We start from the raw sequence: 17,790 nt of genomic DNA, 5'->3' as shown, positions 1-17,790 counted from the left end.
AGAGGAAAAAATAAATCAGGGACAAATTATACAGCATCGCTACTATGGTATCCAGTTCAATACAGATAGTCCACGTCAATACCAAGGAAGTCCACATAAAGTTAGTTAATTCTGTAACATTTTCTAACATTATAATTTTCTTCATTTGGCTATTTCATGTTCACATTAAAAATACTAACCTTATTCATCTTCATACAAGTACCAAAATCAGCTAGCTTCAAGTGACCAGATTTATCCAGCAGCATGTTGTCAGGCTTCACATCTCTAGGGGAAGGGGGAAAAAAAGGGCTAATTCCTAGAATAGTATAAAACGTTTCTGGCAATGTCTTCCTGTTATATACTTTGTTTTAAAGTTAAAAAGTTAGAGGGAATGTTCTATAGGTATTATTGTTTACATCAGTAATCTATATACATTAAACAGATTACAAAATGGTGAGAAATTTTTAACCATGTATTGATATCTATTTTTAAAAAGTAAAGACAAATCTATGAAATTTACCTTTTTTGTGCTATATTAGTGGAAAAGGAACCTCAATGCCAGGATAACTTAATTTTTACCTTTTAATTTCTTTTAAAACCTTACCTTCTGTCTTAGAATCAATACTATGTATTGGTTCTAACACAGAAGAGTGGTAAGGGATAGGCAATGGGGGTTTAAGTGACTTGCCCAGGGTCACACAGCTAGGAAGTATCTGAGGCCAGATTTGAACCTAGGACCTCCTGTTTCTAGGCCTGGCTCTCAATCCACTGAACCACCCAGCTGCCCCCTTTAGCTTTTAATTTTAATAAAATGAGAAAACAATTTTTTGATGATTAAAAGTCTTACCTATGAATAAAGCCCATAGAATGGATTGCATCCAAAGCAAGGACTACTTCTGCAGTATAGAAGCGGGCCCATTTTTCAGGCACATCATAGTTGCTCATTAAATTAACAAGATCTCCACCAGGCATATATTCCATTACCATGTAGAGATATCGATCATCTTGGAATGCATAATATAACTATTTAAGATATAAATACAAAATAGACATTTTATCAGAAGAGAAACAAGAAAAATGGTTTTCAGTGTAAATTTTTTACTCATAAAAACATTAATTCAGAATAATCATACTTTACATATAGTCTATTCCTAATTCCTTTTACTTCCACAATTTAGTCATTTCATTTTTGTTCATTTCTCATTTATATGTTGAGGTTTTACTTTATTTTTTATATTTTCAGTTTACTGAATTTGAAATTGAAAAGGGAACCCGCTACCTTCAAAGATGGAAGAATGTCTCTGAATCTAGACAATAGCTATAAGGAGAGACATTTTTTTAATCTGAAGAAGATAAGCACTAGATTTAAATCATTAGCATTTAAAACCTCAGCACAGCTCAGTGATTCTTGAAAAAAAAAAATAAAATCTATCATCTTCCTTATATATTCTGTGTCCTACTGACAGCCTCTGAAAAAACAAAGGTTCTCACTGTATCATGAAGAATTAATGGAACAGCACGTGAATGGTAAAACTACCATGTTTACTTTAATTTTTAAAAAGAGCTCTATTTTTTAAATGTTTAAAGACGCCAAGGCAATTCCCATTGTTTTGATTTGGATCTCAAATGAAAATTATGAACTCATTGCTGAACAGACCACAAAATCAAGGTAATACCACTGATCTGATGAAAACTTATTCTCATTTCAGAAAAAAATTCTAGAGAAAAGATGCTTCATGCTGGACATGAAAATTTTATTCCATAAAATGTTAAGAAACTACCTAGAAATCCTTAACTACGGAATAAATACATTTGCTATGTAGAAGTAGGCCCATTTTCCAGGCACATCATAGTTGCTTTTAACTCCACATAGATGCTGCAACTATTATTTACAGCATGAACTTTAATGGCAAATGACTATAATATAAAGAACATATTAATAAAACTGTTTTTAACAAACTTAAAACTTTTATTTTCTTGATTTAGTTTCCAAGGGCAATTAGGTAGTGAAATTGCCAAAGCACTGAGCTTGAAGTCAGGAAGACCTAAGTTCAAAGCCAGCCTCAATACTTATTGGTTGTATGACCCTGGACAAGTCATTTAGTCTCTACCAGATTTGTTTTTCTCAACTTAATAGGGATAATTACTGCAGGTACCTCCCCAGCGTTGTTGTCAGGATCTAATATGACAGTATTTGTAAAGTGCTTAGTATAGTGGCTGGCACATAAATAGTGTTTTAATAAGTTGCGTTTTCCCCCATTCTTTCTATATTCTTTCTCCCTCCCTAATAAGACATTTATTCTTTAACAAAATAAAACAGTGGAATAACTATACCTGAACCACCCAGGGGCTGTTAGCAAAAGCCATAATGTCTCGTTCTTCCCAGAAGAAAGCAGAATCTGATCTCTTAATCATCTCGAATTTGCTGAGCAGCTTCATAGCATACACCTTCCTGGTGGATTTATGTCTTACCTTTAAAACAAAGATTTTGTTTTAACTAATTATAACATCTTACATAATTTTCAGAAATCACAATAATCAAGTATATCGATTCACTAAATGAGTGATGAATATTTCAACTTGAAAAAAGTTTCTTAAACAGCTAGGAAACTTTAATTATTCCCTCCTATCGCTGAAATACATATTTAACAACTTGTGTTAAATTTAATCACTTTAAGTAATAAAAAAGCAGAATCTTATCTACATTAACTTCTGACAACGTCTGACTATTGCCCTGTGCGATACAATTTATTACAAAAAAACAAAAAGTAAAATCCAAGTAAAATTATCAGTATAAGTAAAAAAGGAATCAAACTGACAAATCAATCTCCATATACTCACTTTCCTCCACCCCACCCCCCTTTTTTGATGCCTATTCTGTATTATTTTATTTCTTATTTCTAAAATGAGACCTTTTGGAAGAAAAAACATCATCTGTTTCAATGAATTACACCATTTCTTCATTAAAGGAACTAGTCAGGCTAGCTTCCAATTTAGATTATATATTTTTATGCTTCTAATCAGAATTCCTGGCTGAACTCAAAGAATCACCACTAATGGTTTGTCATAGATTAGTAGGAAGACTCCAGAAAAAGAGCCTAAATATCTGTATACTTGGTAGTTCCTATGCTATTTATCAATGATTTGGATAAAAAGCATATAAGATCTCTTTACTCAATCTGCAGTTGACCCAAAGGTGGAAGAGAATCAACATTGGATGATGAAGTCAGGTTCCACAAAGATCTTGAAAGACTAGAACATTTAGTGAATTACAATAAGGAAATTTAGTATGTCTCCTTACTATAAAAGAAAATCACTTTGATAAATACAAGATGGGGAAAGCTTGGCTAAAAAGTGGTGCAAAGAAAGGCTGAAGGTTTTCCTGAACTCCAAGCTCAGTGAACCTACAGTGTGATATGGCAGCCAACAAACTTAGTTGCTGTTTTAAGGAAGGCATAATATCCAAGGGAGTGTTACTTTGGATCAAATATTTCAAGTATTCTATAGAGTTTTGAACACCACATATTTTCATTTTCATTTTTTTTTAACCCTTAACTTCTTTGTATTGGCTCCTAGGTGGAAGGGTGGGCCAATGGGGGTCAAGTGACTTGCCCAGGGTAACATAGCTGGGAAGTGTCTGAGGCCGGATTTGAACCTAGGACATCCCGTCTCTAGGCCTGGCTCTCAATCCACTGAGCTACCCAGCTGCCCCCCCAATTCGAACACCACATATTATGAAGAAAACTGATAAGGAGAAGAATATCCAGGTGGTCAATAAGAATGGTCAAGGACTTTGAATCAATCAACCAGCATTTCAAAGTGGTTCTATGCCACATGGAACTTGGGAAGAATATGATAGTAATATTCAAGTGCTAGGAAGGCTGTCATGTGAAAGAGATTACATTTATCCTGTTCTAATCAAGAGTTAAGAAGTAGAAGCAATGGGTAGTAGTTGGAAAGAGGCAAATTTCAGCTTGATAAAGGAAAAACTCCTTAACAAATAGTTATTAAAAAATGGAACGGACTACATCAGGAAGTAAAGGTTCTTTTCTTAACATGTTTGGCAGTAGCATTTTTTTAAAAATCTTTAACTTCTGGCTTAAAATTGATGCTAAGTGTTGATTCTAAGGCAGAAGAGTGGTAAGGAACAGGCAACTGGGATTAAATAACTTGCCCAGGGTCACACAAATAGAAAGTGTTTGAGGTCACATTTGAACAGAGGTCCTCTCAACTCCAGGTCTGGTGCTCTATCCACTATGCTACTTAGCTGCCCCTTGGCAGCAGAATCTCAAGAAGTTTTGAGAGAAAAAGAGAAATCAAAGTATAAAAGAGGATGGGAGAAAAAAATCCATGTACAACAGTTACATGAACTCCTGGACTTTTACTCTAAAAATATACTTATCAGAAATAATTTTTACTGTTTTCCTTGTGTCATTCTTTAGCACTGTTCCAAAATCTGTGAAATCTACCCACTTCCAATTTTCTTAAAATTATTTCTTCTGTAAGAGGAAGAAATAGGAAATTGTACTTGATCTCTAACTGAAAGAAAATGGTAATATTTAGCCTAAGGGGCTAAATTAGAATGCTGGCTTATAATTGTAATGCTGGAATTTAGCAGTGCCTAGCACATAGAAAGATTCATAAAAAATGCTTTATCTATCTTAGATTAGATCTTTAGTAATTAAAGGAAGATGGTATAAGTGAGTATTCAAAGAAATCTACCAAAAGAAATTCAATACCATGAGAAAAACCCTATATATAAAAACATGTATACTAAAAGACAGCAGATAATTTATTGTCATTTGAAAGATAACTGGCTATGAAGGCAAATAACCTAGCAAACCACTAAGATTACCATGCCAGGCAAACGCCTGGCAACTTAGACCCAGTTAAGAGAAATAAAGGATAGACCAGGACTCAATGAGGCATGTCACAAGGCTGGGTAAACAGAAGCAAAGAGGAAGAAAATTATAGCATTATATCCCTCCCATTTGTATCTAAATAGGCTATATAGAACCTCATGAGATACTCAATTCTTACTAAAGGGATGATTCGATTCTTGAATCTTTAATTCCTTCTATCCTCATGCACAGATCAAATGAGTTTTCTATGAAAAATACAATACTGAAGGTTGAATTTCACCCTAGAATTTGTATATTTTTTCAGGAAGTAGGCTACCAAAATTCAAAATAATAATTTTCCAAAATAATTCAATACTCAAATTTAAAAAAAATCACCGAGATACAGGCACTGTTAACAAAATAACATATCATCCTTAAGCTCTGAAGAAACCTACCAATTGCACTTCTCCGAATGCTCCTCTACCAATCACTTTCACTACTTCATAATCTTCAGCTTTCATGCGCAAATCTCTAATTTTACTTATTGTGTCTTTATCTGTGTAAAGAGAAAAGGTTAGAAATATTAATTGTTTTTAATTTCACTTATTCCATTTTCCATTCCACATTCAAGTTTTTAGGGAATAAAAAATGTAACAAAACAAAAGACAGATTTATATTTAATAAATATATTAAATTTCTGTTTAATAAACATAATACATGGCATGATATACAATATATAAAAATTAGGTAAAAGGAATATTTTAAAGTTTTTATTATTAGAAAAGTCAATTTCTTGTCTGCCTACCAAACAGTAACATAGTAAAATTTTAGCCCTAACAAATACAAGAAAATAGAAGACAAAAAAAGTTTTTGGAAGATTAATTTACTATGAAATATGAATAGGAATTAAAGATAAAATGCTTTAAATCAATAAAGCAAAAAAAGTAATAACCTCTGCTCTAAGTCAATGGGATAAAATTTTTATCATTTTTTTTTAAACCCTTACCTTCTGTCTTAAAATCAATACTGTGTATCGGTTCCAAGGCAGAAGAGTGGTAAGGGCTAGGCAATGGGGGTTAAGTGACCTGCCCAGGGTCACACAGTTAAGAAGTGTCTGAGGCCAAACTTGAACCCAGGGCCTCCCAGTCTCTGGGCCTGGTTCTCAATCCACTGAGCCACACAGCTGCCCTAGAAATTTTTATCTTCTTAACCAGTATTTAAAACCTTTTAAAAAATCTTTTTAAATGGTACAAATCAACTACTGAGATGTTACAGGTACAAGAAAAGGAAATATTAACTTAATCTGGCATCTTCAGCACTTGTTTCATTATGTTTCTCTATTTGTAACTCAATTTTAATTTAAAATAGCAGTGGGAATCACTGTAATTATTTATATAAACCTGTCATGCTATAAAACTACAATAATTTACAAATTCCCAGTGGACAGATATTCCAATTCCAAATTTGGTCATGAATTAAAATAAGGCTATTTTAATCCACATGGGTCAACACTGGCATGAGATTACACGGAAAAGATTCATATTTCAGAGTTGTACAAAACACAGAACTACTATTAAACCTAAGCCTCAGATTCTAATAAAAGTTACAGGGCACTATGCTTGTTTTACTTCAAAAGAACTTTAAAAAAAAACCAAATATGCACATATATGTACACACACACAGACATGCAATACACATATATGTTCAGTTCAGTTATTTTTCAGTCGTTTCTGATGTTTCATGATTCCATTTGGGTTTTTCTCAGCAAAGATAAATGAAGTGGTTTGCCATTCCTCTCCCAGCTCATTATAATACAGATGAAGAAACTAAGGCAAATAAGTGACTTGACTAGGATATTAAGTATCTGGGGTTACATTTGATCTCATAGAATTTAAGTGTTCCTGATTTCAGGCCCAGCACTCTGTATGTATGCATCTAGGGAGGCAGAAGGGGGGTTAGGGTGGTGCGCATGCACACACATAGGCACACACAAGCTTCTATGTATGCAGACAAAGTTTATCACCTATGGGTGATAGTGTATTGTATGTATGCACTATAAAACATAATGAAAGTGCTACATAAAAATAAATTTCTAAAAACATCCCTTAATAAACCATTAATATGTAGCATAGCTATTAAAAATCATCAATGTTACCATTAACTCACTGTCCAGAATCAGAACATATTATCTGCCTGGTGTCAAGTAAACAGCACTAAACATGACAGCAAAGACAGATTTGTAACTTTAGTTACACAAACTCTGACACAGAGTATTCTCACATACAAAATGAGGATAATAACATTTATACTATCTCATATTTGATAAAGAAGAAAGCTCTCCGTAAATTATAGTGTTATGTAAATGGAAGCTATGATTATTTCTATATATTTCTAAAAAGAACATTCAAGTTAGTGAATCAAAAATTGTAAACACAACCCTTTTAACTGGAATTTTCTGTTTAAAAACATAAAAAATGGTTTTCAAGACAGATGTTAGCCTTCTCCAGTATTCCAGTTTGTCACCGTTAATTGTTTTTTCTTCTCAGATATAAGTAGGGAAATTTTTATATGCATTTTTAAAGCATTTATAGCTGGCACTGTTGACCACTACCTCCAACTAAATACATTCTTCTCTCCCTTGATTTCAGAGAAGCTCCATTCTCCTGGTTCTCTATCTGCTTATGTCTTGTCTTTTTTTTTTTTTTTAAACCCTTACCTTCCATCTTGGAGTCAATACTGTGTTTTGGCTCCAAGGCAGAAGAGTGGTAAGGGCTAGGCAATGGGGGGTCAAGTGACTTGCCCAGGGTCACACAGCTAAGACATGTCTGAGGTCAAATTTGAACCTAGGATTTCCCGTCTACAGGCCTGGCTCTCAATCCACTGAGCTACCCAGCTGCCCCCTGTCTTTTTTGCTGGCTCCTATTCCCCTTTTGAAATATTTAATAGAAGTGCTCCCTAAACTTGTCCTATTCTCCTTCTCATTTTATAATATCTTCCTTGAAAAATCAGATTCGGTCCCAGTTTTAAATACAGATGATCCTCAAATCTATCATCCTAATCCTGACTTTATTAAAGCATAAGTGTGACTAGGAATCTTCACTGGTTCCCCACTGTCACTAAGATAAAATATTTAGCTTTGCACTTGAAGTCCTACACAATGTCACTAGCCTATTTTTCTAGGCTTATTGCATATTATTTCTCTTCACCCACCTAATGATCCAGCCAAACTGCCCTACTTATTCCCAGAATGTTGGATTCCATCTGTTGCTTCCTTGACATTGCACAGTTTGTCCCAAGTCCTACCTATGTAATTCACTGTCCCCTTATCACTACATCTTGGGAATTAATACTTCCCCCTTCAATCATCACCCACTTGCCATTCTCCTAAGGGGGATCTTTAACTCTCTCCTCACATTCTCATAAGGAGGAACACTTAAAAAATCTTTTTTACATATATTACTCTACGTAAAACAAAATCTCCTTTAAAACAATGACGATTTCAGGGCAGCTAGGTTGCTCAATGGATAGAAAGCCAGTCCCAGAGACAGGAGGTCTTGGGTTCAAATCCGACTGAAGATACTTCCTCCTAGTTGTGTAACCTTGAATAGTCACTTAACCCCTAACCACTCTGCTGCCTTGGAACCAAAACCTAAAGAGTTTAAAAAAAGATGTTTTCCCCCTCATTTTATCTGAATATTTCTTGTACATAGTGGGAATTTCATGAATTCTTGCTGAATTTATTTAGATCAATCAGTCTTTAATCTTTAGAACACATTATTTTACTTTCTAACAAATGGGACAAAACTACACTAGAAAAATGTTTGGTGGAAAACAGATTTAGGTCAATATCTTACAGTAAAACCCTATATCATAAGAAAGTTCAATTTAACAGATGATCCAAATATAAAAAAGTAGTGCCATAAAAAAAAAAATCAAAGGAGGGGCAGCTGGGTGGCTCAGTGGATTGAGAGCCAGATCTAGAGATGGGAGGTCCTATTTTCAAATCTGGCCTCAGACACTTCCTAGCTGTGTGACTCTGGGCAAGTCACTTAACCCCTCTCCTTTGCCTAGCCCTTACCACTTTTCTGCCTTGGAACCAAAACACAACACAGTATTGATTCTAAGATGGAAAGTAAGGGTTTAAGAAAAATTTTTTTTAATCAAAGGAATGGAAAGTTATATCTTGCATATCTGAGGATAAAAGAATCCATAACTAACCATGGAGTAGAGAAAATATAAAATGACAATATGGAATTATGCAAGAAAATAATTCAATTCAGCAACCTATTACTGGATCTACAGTCCCAAAATGGTAAAGACAGAAATATTACATACAATGAAAATATTTGTAGTTAACACCATTTTCTTTGTTTTTTTGCAAATGGGGATGGGGATGGGGGGGGGGGAGAGTTTAACCTCATAATTTATCTTTTTTTGTGTATGAGTGGTGAATAGTTACCTTATGTCTTTTTTTACAAAGAGGACAGCAAGTATAGGAGGACAGAGCTAGCCTTAAGAATAGGGAAGATTTCTGTTCAAGTTCTGCCTCTGAAAAACAGCTATATGACTTCAGTCCCTCTAAGACTACTTGCAGAACTATTACTGATTTACAGCAGTAGAGGAATTTTATTTTCCTTGTAATCTTTTACACAAGTGAAATCACAAATCTAGTTCGATAACAACATCTACATTGAATCTTCCCTTGTAACAAAGAAAAACAATTAACAGCAGAAGACTTATTAATCTTGGAAAGAGGAGCTGACACCAATTTGGAACACCCTCTTTTCTTCCCTTCCTAAAAGATAGGAGTACATTTTGACAGTATGATTAGATCCTATGTAGATCTTAAGAGGAGAGGAAAAACAAAGTGATACTCTTCGCATTCCTTTTTCCCTTGTGTTCCATCCCCAATATCAAGCCCTAACTATTTGCACAACCAAATGCAATCAAAACTTTTTTTTCTATTCATCTCTTAAGTTTCAAGAGTTTAACTAAATCAACATCAACAACTTACGTATAATAGGATTATTAATTTTACAAGAATGTTGTCACTGAATACATTTCATTGCAAAGGTTTTATAAAAATAAAACAAATGTTCCAAGATGAGAAGGAAAACAGAAAACAGGGAAAAAATTTGCATAGACAGCCCCTAAGATACAGGTCTCATATCTAAAATATATAATCAACTTTGTCAAATTTATAAGAACCAACCCTCAATTGAGAAGATAAAAGATATGAACAAATAATTTTCAGAGGAAGAAATCAAAGCCATATATAGGTATATGAAGAAATGCTCCAGGGTCACTGATTCAAGAAATGCAAACTAAAACAATTCTGAGATATCTCATACCCATTAGATTGGCTAAAATGAAAAAAGGGCACAGGCGAATGTTGGAGGAAATGTGGAAAAACAAGGACAGAAACTAATGTCCTGCTGGTGGAACTGTGAACTGATCTAACCATTGTGAAGAACAATTTGGACTTACATTCTCTGTAGACCCTTAGACCCAGACTATTTCCCAAGGAGATTATGGAAAAAGGAAAAGAGCTCATATGTTCCAAAATATTTATGGCAGCTCTTTGTGGTGGCTAAGAATTGGAAACTGAGGGGGATTTAAATCAATTGGAGAATATCTAAACAAACTGTAGCATATGATTGTGAAGGAATACTACTCCACAATAAGAAACAATAAACAAACTGATTTTTTAAAACCTGTAAAGAAGTATAGGAAATGATGAGCAATGAAATCAGGAGAATCTTATCCACAGAATTAATACTAGAAGAATAAACTGAGAATGTTACCTCCAGAAAGGGAACAGAGAGATGACGTATCAAAGACTCAATTTATATGAACATGTATGTTGGCCTCCATGATAATGCCCTGATATGACACAGGGAGGATAGAGAGGGGTTGGGACACTAGTGGATGGGACCTATTACCAAAAAAGTTAAGTTAAACATATAGGAGGATCTTCGATATCATTTGTGCAATATCTTCTTTTTCTTTATATATGGAAATGCTTGTTTTGTTTCGATTTGTAAAACATTTGGAATAAATTAAAAAATAAAAAAAATGCCATCATGCTAACACTAATAAATTTTTGCTGGCCAATCATTTCAGTCATATCTGACTCTTCACGACCCTGTGGACCTCTGCCATGGAGTTTTCTTGACTAAGATACTGTAGTGGTTTGCTATTTCCTTCTCTAGTGGCAAACAAAGGTTATTGAGTGATTTGCCCAAAGTCACACAAAGAGGTTGGATTTGAACTCCAAGTTCAGCACTCTATCTACTATTCTGTTTCCCCAAGTCTTTACAAATAGGAAAGAGGTATGTTTCATCAATTTTTTTTCTAGGATGGAAACCTGTCATAATTAATCAGAGGATGCATTTGTTTGCTTTATTAGGTCATTCTGCATACTCGGCTTCCTTCACTTTGCAAAAGTTCATACAAGTTGTCTGATGTTTCTTTGAATTCCTTTCATTTATCATTTAATTTTTTTTATTTTAAACCCTTAACTTCTGTGTATTGACTTATAGGTGGAAGAGTGGTAAGGGTAGGCAATGGGGGTCAAGTGACTTGCCCAGGGTCACACAGCTGGGAAGTGTCTGAGGCCAGATTTCAACCTAGGACCTCCTAGGACCTCCCGTCTCTAGGCCTGGCTCTCAATCCACTGAGCTACCCAGCTGCCCCCTATCATTTAATTTTTTATGACACAATTATCATTACATTAAAATGCTACAATTTGTTCAGTCATTTCCCTGTCAATGGGTATCTAATTTATTTTCTACTTTATTTTTTGTCATTGCAAAAGGGTGTTCTATAGTTCTATGCACAACAATTAATGACTTTTTAAAATGAGATTCCTAAATTTAGTGAAACAATATTGACCAAAGGGTAAAGTTAATAAGAATCCTTAGAAACATAGTAAAAATTCTAAGAAATGATGTAAAGTAAGCGGAACCAAGAGGATAATATACACTACAACTTCTACAACATAAATTAAGACAACACTGAAAGACAATACTTAAGTCAAATACAATGGATGACATAGATTACAAATAATTAAAGCTTAAATAGTAAATTCCAAAAATGAAAAGTTATAAGTATTCTTACTTAAAATTACTGTATTGGATTTTTCCCCCCTTAATTTTTTTGAGAAGGTATTAAAGTGGAGAATTTTATTGGGAAGTGAATACTAACCCTATTTTAAAAAATCTTCAAAAAAGGACATAGATCTTTTCCTTAGGAAGATTATCATAGTATATGGATAAAGGATAAATTAAAGAAGCAGGAAAATCATTATGAAATCTAAGAATTTGTAAAACCTTAAAAAAAGACTACTGAAACTGTATGAAACAAAATAGAGGGAAAACAAGTGATCTGTGAAGATAAATTAAAACAGAATTGGTGATGGATATAACATTAAAAGGGTAAAAAAAATGGCCCCCAACAGAGAGAGGTCTGAAAAAAGAGTTAACAAGAAAATCAGCTGAATTTGAAATGGAAGTGGATCATCCAGGCAGAAATTTCCAACAGTAAGGAGGCAGTACAATACTGGAATTCAGGGAAAAGGTATACTCCTTTCGTTCAACTTTTAATCTCACTATATAGTAAGTTTTTTGAAGGCAATGACTTCATCCTTGTATCATAATCAGTACAGTGACTTGCACACATATGGTACTTAATTTTTTTTTAATTGAACTGGATATAGGGGATAGGGGAAAACAACAAATTAAAAGTAACATTTCTAGCTAAGAACCTCTTAAAAAGTGACAATACTAATTCGATTCAATTTAACTATTTTTGGTTCAATAAAGGTGGAATTGTTGGTTAGATAAACAAGTAGGGTTTATTTTGGGAGGAAAGCTGAGGGTACAAGGTGATATGAGAAGACTAAAATATTCAGTTATAATGTAATTCATAGGGACATCCAAGTAGGCAACTGGAGTTATGAATCAGGATTTGAGATTCAATCTCAGAAGTGATAGTTTTAGTCACAGTAGCAAAGACTTCTAAAGAGAAGAGAATGCAGAACACCCAGCTGAAGACAAAGCCACAAAAAGGGACCACTCCACAATTACCAGGAGAAGGAAGAAAAGGAAAAGAAGTCAGCAAAGACAGATCAAAGACAGAAGAGGAAAACCAGGGAATTGTAATGTTATAGTAACCAAAGGAACAATAAGCTTCAAGGAGTGAGTTGTCTATGTTAAATGTTAACTTGAGGTCAAAGAGGAAAGAGACAATAAGAAAAATTCATTGAATTTGGCAAGAAAAACACTAGTAACCTTTGAATGACATTTCAGTGGAATGTTAGGGAAGGAAACCAAACTGAAAGGGGGAAAAGGGAGTAAGTGGTTCTATGTATGGATGGTGTGGTGCTAGCTGGTGAAGAACCTTCATTTTCTTGGTGTTAACCATCAGGCCAAAATTAGCAGAAAAAGCAAGAAACTATTCATACTCTATTGTGCCCCAGCCTCAGAGGCTGCATTGAGTACACAATCATCCTCAAAGAAAAAGCTGAGCACTTTCCCTCAACTTTAGTCTTGACTTATAGCCTTTTATTAGTTTGACAGCTGACCTTGATGCCATTTCTGTCCTCCCTGAATGCATCTTACAACTTTGCAGAAAACATCATCCTAAAAAGCACGGGGCCAAGCACATAGCCCTGCTTCATTCCACTGGGAAATGATGAAAACATCACCTTCATTCAGAATACATGCAAGCATGCCATCATGAAACTAGTGTATGATACTGATAAACTTCTCTGAGCAAAGAAACTTCAAGATCTTCCACAAACCTTCATATAACTGACACCATCAAAGGCCTTAGTCAGGTCAGTGAATGTTGTAATAAGACCTTTGTTCTGCTCCTGGCATTTCTCCTAGAGTGATCAGGAAGCAAATATCATGTTAACTCTTCCTCAGCCGCACTGGCTCTTACATAGATAACCATCTTCTAGGTGAAGGCTCAGACAATTAAGGAAGACTCTGGCATGAATTTTGCCATCAATGATTGAGAGACCCTACTGTGACTGTTACCATTTCCTTTTCCTTCACATTCTCCTGGAGAATAACTTCTTGCCATATAATCTGAAAGATTTTAGTCAGCTTCTGTATGACTAGCAGACCCCTGCAGATATCTCTCCTGGGATGGAATTGGCTCAAAACACTTTACCACATGAGAGGAACCTAATGGCATCTGATAACTCTTCTTCATTTAGAAGTCTAGCTAGAGGGGGCAGATGGGTAGCTCAGTGGATTGAGAGCCAGGCCTAGAGACAGGAGGTCCTATGTTCAAATCTGACCTCACACTTCCCAGCTGTGTGACCCTGAGCAAGTCACTTGACCCCCATTGCCTAGCCCTTACTACTCTTCTACCTTGGAGCCAATACAAAATAAAGACTCCAAGACAGAAGGTAAGGGTTAAAAATTTAAAAAAAAAAAAAAAAAAAAAAGAAGAAGAAGAAGAAGTCTGGTTAGAGAAGAATTGACTTCAACCCAAGGTATGTAAGTCAATGGTTTTAGCATGGATTGATGATGGTCTACTGAGAACTCTATGAAGTAAATGTTTAGCCTACTTTCCAGGATTATGCCTTTATTACTGATCAGTATAGCTCTATCAGAGTTGAACAGATTAGATGTACCATAATAGATCTTTGGCCCAAAAATAATCTTAAATGCTTGGGATTATTGCTATTCATGTAAAACTGAATCTTATTCATTACTTAGGTGAGGGTTAAAAGCCTTCTCTTCTAAACTATTCTCCGATTCTTTGCTCCAGAGTTTCTATTTTATTTTTTATGTCTTGCGTCACTTCTTCTAGATATTCATACAGTCTTTGTGGAAAATCTATTTTTTCATTTCAGTCTCTGCTTCAAGTTATTACAGTTACTCTCTCGTTTGGGAGAATTTCTAGATTCATGAAAAAAATTTATAGGCATCTTAGTTGGATTCCTTACCTCTTATTGTTTAGTTACTGAATTGAGGATTTGTGTGAGGGTCAGACTCCACTCCTCAATGTGCTTTTAGGTGGGGTGTTTGAATTTGTTTGGTCTTACCCCAAATTGATTAGGCTCCTATGCTGACCTCCACTTTTCAGGCTTAGGCCACCTTGGATTTTGAATGAAAACTAGTTCCTGTACTTAAGATGCATACATTTTACAAAGAATGTAAAGAGATAGACAATAATCAGACAAATGAGAGAAACTAATGACTTAGAGTGAAAGGAAAGGCTTCATGAAGTAAAGGTAGCATCTGAGGTGAACCTTAAAGAATTTTAAGTAGTAGTGATAGGGAGTGAATACATTCCAAAATGCAGAAGCCTTTTCAAAAGCATGAAAGTAGAAGATGGAATACTGAGTTCTAAGAATAAGCAAACTAGTTTGGCTGGAACAAAAGAGTAAATGGAGGGGGATAATGTGAAATAAGGGTTAAAAAGGAGAGAGTGTGTTCAAATGGGAATAGTTTTAAATGCTAAGTCAGAGGAGATCTTATTTTAACCTAGAGTTAATAGAGAAGCACTGATGATTCTTGAACAAGAGTGGCATGGTCAGACTGGGTCAGACATTGATTATTTAAAAAGGATATTCTAGCAGCTTTGGAGAGGATGGATTGAAAAGAGGAATGAGGCAGTAGGAAAGATAATTGAGAAGCTATTGCAACAGTAAAGAAAGTCAAAAGGACAAACTCCCAGACATGGAATAAAGGGCACAAATAGAGAAGTTAGCCTTAGAAAGTCACCTCTCTTTTAAAGAGAAGAATAAACAGAATTAATGGGATGACCTTAGAGGAGTTCGGAGCTACAGAAAAGAGAAAATAGGGAGCTACCAATGTATAATGTCTGTTTTCCAAGTCAAGTCAGTCAGTCATAAGAGTCATGGGTCTCTATTGAAAAGGGATAGTGGATGGCATAGGAGACTAGACAATAAAAGATTTACACTTAACTTAAGTCTCTCCTGATAGAATGTAAGCTTCTTGAGGACAAGGACTATTTTTATTTTTGAGTCTGTATTCCATGGTCAGAGAACAGAGCTTAGTATAGATTAAGCACTTTACTGTTTTTTATTATTTGCAACGTACAAAGCAAGGAATACCTTAGTCAAATAGAGGCTAATTTATCCAATAAGTATAAAAATATGGAATTTATATAGGGCTTTGTAAATCAAAGATAATACCTTAAATAAAAAGTTAAAGTAAATCAATAACACAAAGCTTTATGGTTTGCAAAATGCTTTATGTTATTTGATCTTCACAACAATCCTGTAAAGTAGGAGCTTTTATTGTCCCCATTTTACACATAAGCAACATAAAGTAGAAAGAAGTTGCCCAGCAACTGTCAGAGGATTTTCATTCTTGCCTTCCTGAATCACAGAGCTCTATCCTTGTTTTCTCACTGTCTCAATAGTTCTAACAGAGTAGGGTATATAACTGTTAAAATTCCATATTAACTCTGCAAGTAGCATTTATGTCTTAGTACAAAAGAAAAAAGCCCATAAGTAAATATCAAATCTATTCCATTGAGAGTCTGATGCCAATTTTTTGACAAGTTTTTCAGCCATACTGAAAAATGATACACCAGACTATGTTACAACCCTTTAGAAAGAGGGATCTTTTCAAGAATTTTTTAGACATTATTACTAATTAAAGCTGATGCAACTCAACAATCTATTGTAATAGAAGATAAGTATAGCTAGAATCCTATGAAAGGATAAAATAAACAGTTTTTAATTTTTTAAATCCTTTCCATTTTAGCAAGGATATTCTATCTTTTTAAGTACATACTTTTTTATAAATATTATAAAAAATAAAATGATCTTCCTCTTTTCTGATTTTAATCATATGTTGGAAGCTTTAATGGACAAGTGTGTTTTAATGAACAAGTGTGTTACTCCACAGAGTACAAAGAATAATATCATACAAGATTAGTTTTTAAATAAAAAATGTTATATTTATGTCTTTATTATACTGATTACTTACATTTGCTTAAAAAGTTGTCAATATTTTTGTTTTTTCTTAGTGCAGGAAAATCCAGATCATATACCAAAGCATCCAATCCATCCTAAACAAAACAAAACAAAAAAAGGAGGGGAGGGGATCAGTTTTCTTGACTTTTTAAATAAAACATTTTACTCATTCATATTTAAAATATATGACAAATGCTTTGTAAATGTCTTTCTTTTCTTTCATTTTAAGGATTCTCTAACTACTTACTATGAACAGCAAGGATTTGGGGTGCATTGTATTAGAAGAAATGGAAAGTTACCTTGAAATAATTTTTCGTGCATGGATACTTACTTAGTAGAAGTTTCCATTCAAAAATTCAAACACAAGAAGAAATTACTACTAAGAAATCACTGCTAAGAAATTACTTCTATGACACTTTTCTTCACAGTCTGCCTTTGGAAATTATTTATGCCACACTTTTTTTGCTGATTTCATTTAGCAATTGTTGAATTGTGACTTCTTTTATAACTACCTCAACATTTACAACGTACTTTAATAATAGTATCTTAAATTTGTATAAGACTTAACAACTTAAATCATGGAAAGCACTAGATTTAGAGTCAAAAGAAATCTGGGTACAACTCAGCTCCAAAATGGTCAACCTCTTACTAACTCTAATTTCTTTGTCAAATGAAAAAATAAGACTCAAATGATATTAACATGAGATAATATAGATGAGATAACTTAAAAAAAGAATCAACAGAATCTAAGAGAATAAAGGGAGATCAGGAGATCATATAATTCACCTGGTACCTGAACTTAAAATTCATCTCAACAATTTGCCCAAGAGTATTTATCTACTTTCAGCTTGGCAATCTCTGGTAAGGCTGTATGCACTATCTAAAGCATAATGCAAACCTGAAAGAGGCATTTAAATGTCAATTACTATTACTCCTAAGTATATATATATATATATATATATATGTATATATATATATATATATATATATATATATATATAT

General features: G+C 34.1%; 1 protein-coding gene across 1 annotated transcript in view; it reads right to left on the bottom strand.

Moving 5' to 3' along the window:
• The window catches only part of ROCK1 (Rho associated coiled-coil containing protein kinase 1), a 161,810-nt gene that overhangs the window by 88,469 nt on the left and 55,551 nt on the right, over positions 1-17,790 (bottom strand). Inside the window, exons 2-6 of the mRNA XM_044666645.1 lie at positions 16,802-16,883; positions 5,276-5,376; positions 2,314-2,451; positions 827-1,002; positions 180-264 (exon numbers count right to left, since the gene is read on the bottom strand). Coding sequence (XP_044522580.1) covers positions 180-264; positions 827-1,002; positions 2,314-2,451; positions 5,276-5,376; positions 16,802-16,883 — 582 coding nt within the window. The remainder of the gene's footprint in view (positions 1-179; positions 265-826; positions 1,003-2,313; positions 2,452-5,275; positions 5,377-16,801; positions 16,884-17,790) is intronic.

The sequence above is a fragment of the Gracilinanus agilis genome, chromosome 1, assembly GCF_016433145.1.
Source record: "Gracilinanus agilis isolate LMUSP501 chromosome 1, AgileGrace, whole genome shotgun sequence".
In the NCBI taxonomy this organism is placed as follows: Eukaryota; Metazoa; Chordata; class Mammalia; order Didelphimorphia; family Didelphidae; genus Gracilinanus; species Gracilinanus agilis.
This window is presented reverse-complemented; position numbering and strand designations above follow the sequence as displayed.